At 44.3% G+C, this 6,611-nt stretch overlaps 1 protein-coding gene across 1 annotated transcript; it reads right to left on the bottom strand.

Moving 5' to 3' along the window:
• Positions 1-2,538: 2,538 nt before the first annotated feature.
• ETH_00033490 (uncharacterized protein) lies at positions 2,539-6,456 on the bottom strand (the record flags this gene model as incomplete). Its single annotated transcript, XM_013380381.1, has 5 exons — positions 2,539-2,626; positions 3,307-3,436; positions 3,694-4,002; positions 4,241-4,325; positions 4,648-6,456. 5 exons carry the CDS (start codon positions 6,454-6,456, stop codon positions 2,539-2,541), a joined length of 2,421 nt encoding a protein of 806 aa, XP_013235835.1.
• Positions 6,457-6,611: the final 155 nt, after the last annotated feature.

Genomic DNA, 6,611 nt, shown 5'->3' with positions numbered 1-6,611 from the left:
ACCCTAAACCCTAAACCCTAAACCCTTAAAGGAGATACAATGGAGGGTTTGAACGGAAGCAGGTATGGCGTGTGAAAAGGAAGGCGCGGAATTAACTGCCAACAAACCCTAAACCCTAAACCCTAAATTGGAGAGAAGGAAGACAGAAAAACGGAAATCCGCTGGGGGTTTGGAGGACGGATAAGGAGAAATAGAATGGATTTAAAATAAATTCAAAAATAAAGAAATAAATAAAATAAATAAAAATAAATGAAATGATAAAAACAAATGATAAATCAGTAAATGATAAATAAATGAATAACTGACACGGCACTAAAAACAAATGCAACCATTCAAAGAAGGGTTTAGGGTTTAGGGTTTAGGGTTTAGGGTTTGGGGCCGATACGGGCATTAGGGTTTAGGGTTTAGGGTTTGGCAGATTTACCCTCTTGCTGCTTGCAGGGTTTTGATAAGTTGTTTTATTTTCCATTGTTCAATCGACTGGTCGAGGTCCGCCATCCTGCACAAACCCTAAACCCTAAACCCTAAACCCTAAACCCTAATTTAGGGGATAAGGAGGAGCTGCTCCTCCCCAGACAAAAGGCCCTGAGCCGCTTCGCCTCGAACTTCTGCTGCTGAAACCAGCTGACTCAAAGCAACAGCAGCAGGAGCAGCAGCAGCAGCTGGGGCGGGAAAAAGAGAAACAATAAATGATAAACAATGAATTATAAATAATAAAAATAAATAAAAGCTGGAGAAGGAGAGAAAGAAAGTGAAAAGCTCTGCTGGAAGGGTTTCAGTGTAGCGGCAGCTGGGGTGTATGTACACCTGACAAAGACCAACAGCAAAAGAACTCTTTCTTTACAAAGTTTAATTACTAAACCCTATCAACAACTAAAACGAAAGAGATAAAACACCCCAAACCCTAAACCCTAAACCCTAAACCCTAAACCCTAAACCCTCGGGTTGCATGCGCTGCAACAGCAGCCCCGCTGCGTCTCCCCTCAACGCTGTTGCTGCTCCAATTGTTTCTTTTCTTTTATTTATTTTGTTTTTCAAATAGAAAATTAAATTTCATTTTACTTTTGTATTTAAATAATTCCAATTGCACTTTAAAACGCTCAACCCGCGCAAATTCGCAGAGCACAGACTGCCGTGCATGCAGCCGGGCTCCGTGCAAACCCTAAACCCTAAACCCTGTTTTAGGGTTAGCGCTTCCACGTCAGTAGCCGCCCAATGAAGCTCAGTAGGCCCTGACACCACGAGCATTGAAACTAGGGTTTAGGGTTTAGCTGCTGCTGCTGGCTGCCAACAGCTCTCCTGCGGGCACATGCCGCAGCACGAGCAGCAGCAGCAGCAGCAACAGCAGCAGCAGCAACAGCAGCAGCAGCAGCAGCACAAATGCAATTCGACAGGAGCAGCGACATGCTAGAGTTTTAAAACTGAAAACAGTAAAATATAAAAATCAGAAATTGATTTTTAAATATTTGCAATTTCGCAAAATGTTTTAAGAACAAACTTTTGCTGCTTCAACTGATAAGTCTGCTGCAGCTGCTGCTGCTGTTGCTGTTGTTGCTACTGTTGCTGGTGTTACTATCGTTGCTGCTGTTGCTGCGACCGTTCCCGTTGCTGTCGTTGCTGCTCTTGCTGCTGCTGCTGCTGCTGGAGTTGCTGCTGCAGCTGCTGCTGCTGCAGTTGCTGCTGCTGCAGTTCCTGCTGCTGCAGTTGCGGGGCACTATTCCTGGAAGCTGCAACTAGTTGAACATACATTTATTTATTTATTTTAAATGAAATTAAATATTTATTTATTTATTTTAATTGTTTAATTTTTAAATTAAAAAAAATCTATTTTTAAAACTACTTTTATTTTAAAGACATAAACAAAACAATTTTATTATTTTTGAATTTAAATTTTGCAAATAGATGCAAAAATTTAAAATGAAATAAATCGAATTCAAAAAGAATTAATCTTCTAAAAATAAAATTAATTTAAAAAGAAAAAGCGAAAATAAAATAAATTCAATTCGAAAGAACTTATAAATGCAGCAGCAAATATAAATGCATGCAAAAAGAAAAAAGAAATTTATTCTTATTTAAAAATTAAAAAGCTGAGATGGTCTCCAAACAAAGAAAAGAAATAATCCTGGAGACCAAGCGTTGCTGCTGCTATTCCTGCTGTTGCTACTGCTGCTGCTGCTCCTGCTGCTGCTGCTGCTGCGGCTCATGCTGCAGCTACTGCTGCTACTGCTGCGGCTGCAGCTCTTGCCGCAGCTGCGGCTGCAGCTCCTGCCGCAGCTGGTGCTGCTACTGCTGCTGCTGCTGCTGCTCTTGCTGCAGGTGCTGCTGCTTCTGCAGCAGCAGCAGCAAGAATAAGATCTGTTTAAGTTTTGTGATTTATTGAATTAGTTTTTGAAGTTTACACATAAAAAATTATTTTTCTTCCTGGCATTTGCAGCAGCACGAAGCCCAGCAGCAGCAGCAAAGCAGCAGCAAAAGAAACCACAAAAGAAGAAAATTGGCAGCAAGTTGAATAAACTAGATAAATGGCAAAAACGGCTACTAGGAGACTCTGCTGCTGCTGCTGCTGCTGCTGCTGCTGCCCTCTCCTGTGCCAAGTTGCTGCAGCTGCCGCAGCACCCGAGCCCACCTGCAGCAGCAACAGCAGCAGCAGAAGCAACAGGTGCAGCGGCAGCAGCAACAGATGCAGCAGCAACAGGTGCAGCAGCAGCAGCAGCAAGTGCAGCAGCTGCAGCACCAGCAGCAGAAGCAGGGGTAAAGGCTCCAGCCAGCAGAAGGAGGAAGGAGCAGCAAATTCAAACAGATATCTATTTAAATTAATTACACTAAATTCAGATTTTTAATTTAATTTCTTTTTGTTTAATTCAATTGAACATAAATGCATTTTAATCTAAAGCAACTCAATTCAATTTAATTTAATTTAACTTAATTAAATCTAATTTAATTTAATTTAATTTAATTAATTAGTTTTAGTATAACAAACAATAAACCATTATTATAAAATAGAATAAAATGAAATAATAAAAATGAATGAAAAGTAATTTAATGAATTGAAATAAAATTTATTTTACTTTAATTAAATGGAAATTAATAGAATGGAATTCAACTCATTTAAATAAATAAAATAAAAATAATTAAAAAAAGCAATTTAATCTGATTCATTTTTAATGAAATATATAAAATAATAGAATAAATGACTATTCTATAATTAAGTTTGACTTAAAACATAGATATACATTATTTTATGATTAAATTAAATTAAATCGCAGCAAGTAAACGAGGGTTTAGGGTTTAGGGTTTAGGGTTTACTTGTAGACTTTGTGAATGGGTTTGAAGTCAAAGTCAATCAAATGGACTTTTTGGTAGCCGCGGCAAAACCCCAAAAAGTCTATTTCAGTAAAACCCTCTTGCTGCATGCACTGCTGCAGCTGCGGCAGCTCTACACACAGCAGCAGCAGCAGCAGCAGCAGCAGTGGCAGCAGCAGCAGCGGCAGCAGCAGCAGCAGCAGCAGTGAAAAGAAAGGCACACAAACGTGGAGCTGACGAGCTCGCTGCTGCGGTGTCTGTACAGCTGGGAGCAGCAGCCCTGAATAGAATTTAAATTCAAATTTAAATTAATTTAATTTAATTTAAATTAATTTAAATTAATTTAAATTAATTTAAATTAATTATTTTAATTCTTTAATTGCTGCTTACCCTCCCAAACCAGCAGCAGACGCAGCAGCACGCTCACGTCCATTGCTGCGCGCCCCAGCAGGAAGCGGCAGAGCCACTGGATTGCTGCTGCTTCTGCTTCTCTCATTTTGCTGCTGCTGCTGCTGCTGCTGCTGCTGCTGCTGTTACAGTTTGGCTTTATACTCAATTTGAATTTGTGTCTGCAACTCGGTGGCTGCCGGCTGCTGCAGATTACACGCCGCCAGCCAGCGCGCTTGCTGCGCTGCTGCTGCTGCTGCTGCTGCTGCTGTTGCTGCTGCTGCTGCAGCAGCTGGAGCAGCTCCATTCCCACTGCAGCAGCAAGGCAGCAAACGCCGCAGACAGGAAAGCAAAAAGACACAAATATAAACAAAATGCAAATATAAATAAATATGATTTTTATTAATTTAAAAAATAAAAGTACATTAAAATTTAATTAAAAGTAAATAAAATAAAACTGTTAATTTAAACAGACATCACAAGAAGCAGCAAAAGTATATTTCCTAACTTTTATAAATTTCAATTTATTCTGCATTATAAATTCATTTACTCTTTTTGTGCTGCTGCTGCTGCTGCTCAGCAGCAGCAGCAGCAGCAGCAAAGCTGCTGTGGTGTACAGACACCTCGGAGAACGCCTGAAGAAGCAAATGCAAAAGCCAAAGAGAAAAATAATTAAATTAAATTAAATTAAATTAAATTAAAAATAATAATTAAATTAAATTAAATTAAATTATAAATAATTATTTAATTTATAATAAATGAAGCTTAACTCGTTGAAGTTGCTGCTGCTGCCAGCAGCAGCAAAGCGCCGAAGCAGCAGCAAACTGGCCACTCGAGAAAATAATGAAATAAATAATAAATAAATAACTAACTAAATAAATAAATAAAAATAAATAAATAAATAGAAATAAATAAATAGAAATAAAAATAAATTAATAATTTATTCAAATTACTTACTTCCAAATAATTGTCCAAGTTTAGCCAGCAGCAGCAGCAAAGAGGCCTTAGGGGGCAGCAGGATAAATTGCTTCGCGGTCCTGCTGCTGCTGTTGCTACTGCTGCTTTTGCTGCTGCTGAAGGCTTTGCTGCTGCTGCTGCTGCTGCTGCAGCTCCGTACCGCCGCCGCCCTGCTGCTGCTGCCCGCCGAGCTGCTGCTGCTGCTGCTCTCTTTCTCCGCAGCTTTCTTGCTAGAAGAACCCATGCAGCTGCTGCTGCTGCTCTCGATCTCACAGCCTGCTGCTGCTGCTGCCGCTGCTGCTGCTGCTGCTGCAAAAGCTGCGTCAGCAGCTGCAGCGCAACCTCGTGCTGCCCTGCTGCTAAGGCTTGCAGTTGCAGCACAGCAGCAAACAGCCGCCAGTGCTGCTGCAGCACATGAGCAACAACAGGCAGCAAATCAATACCGCGAGCACCTGCTGCTGCTGCTGCGCCTGTTGCTTCTGCTGCTCCTCCTGCTGCAGCAGGTGCTGCTGCTGCTGCTGCCTTTGCTGCTGCTTCTGTTGGCTGCAGCAGCGCCGCTTGGGGAGGAGGCGGAAGCACCAAGAGACCTTCTGCTGCTGCCCCTGCTGCTGCTGCTGGTGCTGCTGTTGCTGCTGCTGCTTCTCCGTCTATGAAGACGCGGAGATTGTTCTGCGGCTGCTGCTGCAGCTGCTGCAGCTGCAGCAGCAGCAAATTCAGATTGTCAATTCCAGCAAAAAACAATTCAGGCTCGTATTCAGAGCAAACGAACTCAGGCTGCTGCTGCTGCTTGTGCTGCTGCAGTTTGAACTGCTGCTGCAGCTGAAATCTGCTTCTCATTCCCTCGGGCATTTCTTTAAGGCCGCATTTTGGCTTCACTTCCACACAAATATAACGCACACCTGCTGCTGCTGCTGCTGCTGCTGGCGCTGCTGCTGCTGCTGCTGCTGCTGGCGCTGCTGCTGCTGCTGCTGCTGGTGCTGGTGCTGCTGCTACTCGCGCTGCTGGTCCTGCTGCTGCTGGCGCTGATGTTGCTGCTGCTGGCGCTGCTGGCTCTGTAGCTGATGGTGCTGTTGGCTCTGCTGCTGCTGCTGCTGCGTTGCTGCCGTTTGCTGCTCCTGTTTGCTGCAGCAGCTGCTGCAGTGCTTTCGGAAGGGTTATGAAATTTGTCTCCACAGAAAAGGAGACACAGCTGCTGCAGCAGCAAATGCCTGAATGCACAGCATCTGCTGCTGCTGCTGCTGCTGGCCTGACATCCGCCGCTGCTGCTGCTGCCGTTTCAGCTGCTGCTCCTGCCGCTCCGGGTGCTGTTCCTGCTGCTGGCCTAGTCGCTGCTGCTGCTGCTTCTGCTACAGCTGATGCTGCAGCAGTTGCAGCAGCAGCAGCTGCTGCTGCCGCTTCTGCTGCGTCCTTGCTGCTGTGCTGCTGCTGCAGCCTGCATGCACTTGCTTCAGGTGTACGTACACCGCGAGTTGCCTTCGCCCAGAGCCTTTTGCTGCAGCTCCGGCAGACACCGTGGGGTGTATGTTGAGCTGCTGCTGCTGCATTAAAAGGAATTAAATTGGACTTATTTATTTTATTTATTTTATTTGTTTCATTTCTTTCTTTTATTTCTCTTGTTTCTTTTGCTGCTGCTGCTGCTGCAGTCCCTTTACAGAAACCGCTTTTGCTGGTGTGGCTCACGTCGCTGCTGCTGCTGCGGTCAGCTTCTGCTGCTGCTGCTGCTGTTGCTGCTGCTGCTTCTGTTGCTGCTGCTGCTTCTGTTGCTGCTGCTGCTGCTGCATCAGGCGTTGGTGAGCCACGCTGCCGCATGCAGCGAACAGGCAGTGCGCAGCCAAATGCACCCTCTGCAGCAGCAGCAACAGTTGCTGCTGCTGCTGCTGCTGCTGCTGTTGTTGTTGTTGCTGCTGATGCTGGTGCTGCCGCTTCTTCCGGTGCTGCTGCGACGTGCGTGTCTGCTGCTGCTG

Source organism: Eimeria tenella, genomic scaffold (genome assembly GCF_000499545.2).
Source record: "Eimeria tenella Houghton genomic scaffold, Eth_scaff569, whole genome shotgun sequence".
NCBI lineage: Eukaryota > Apicomplexa > Conoidasida > Eucoccidiorida > Eimeriidae > Eimeria > Eimeria tenella.
This window is presented reverse-complemented; position numbering and strand designations above follow the sequence as displayed.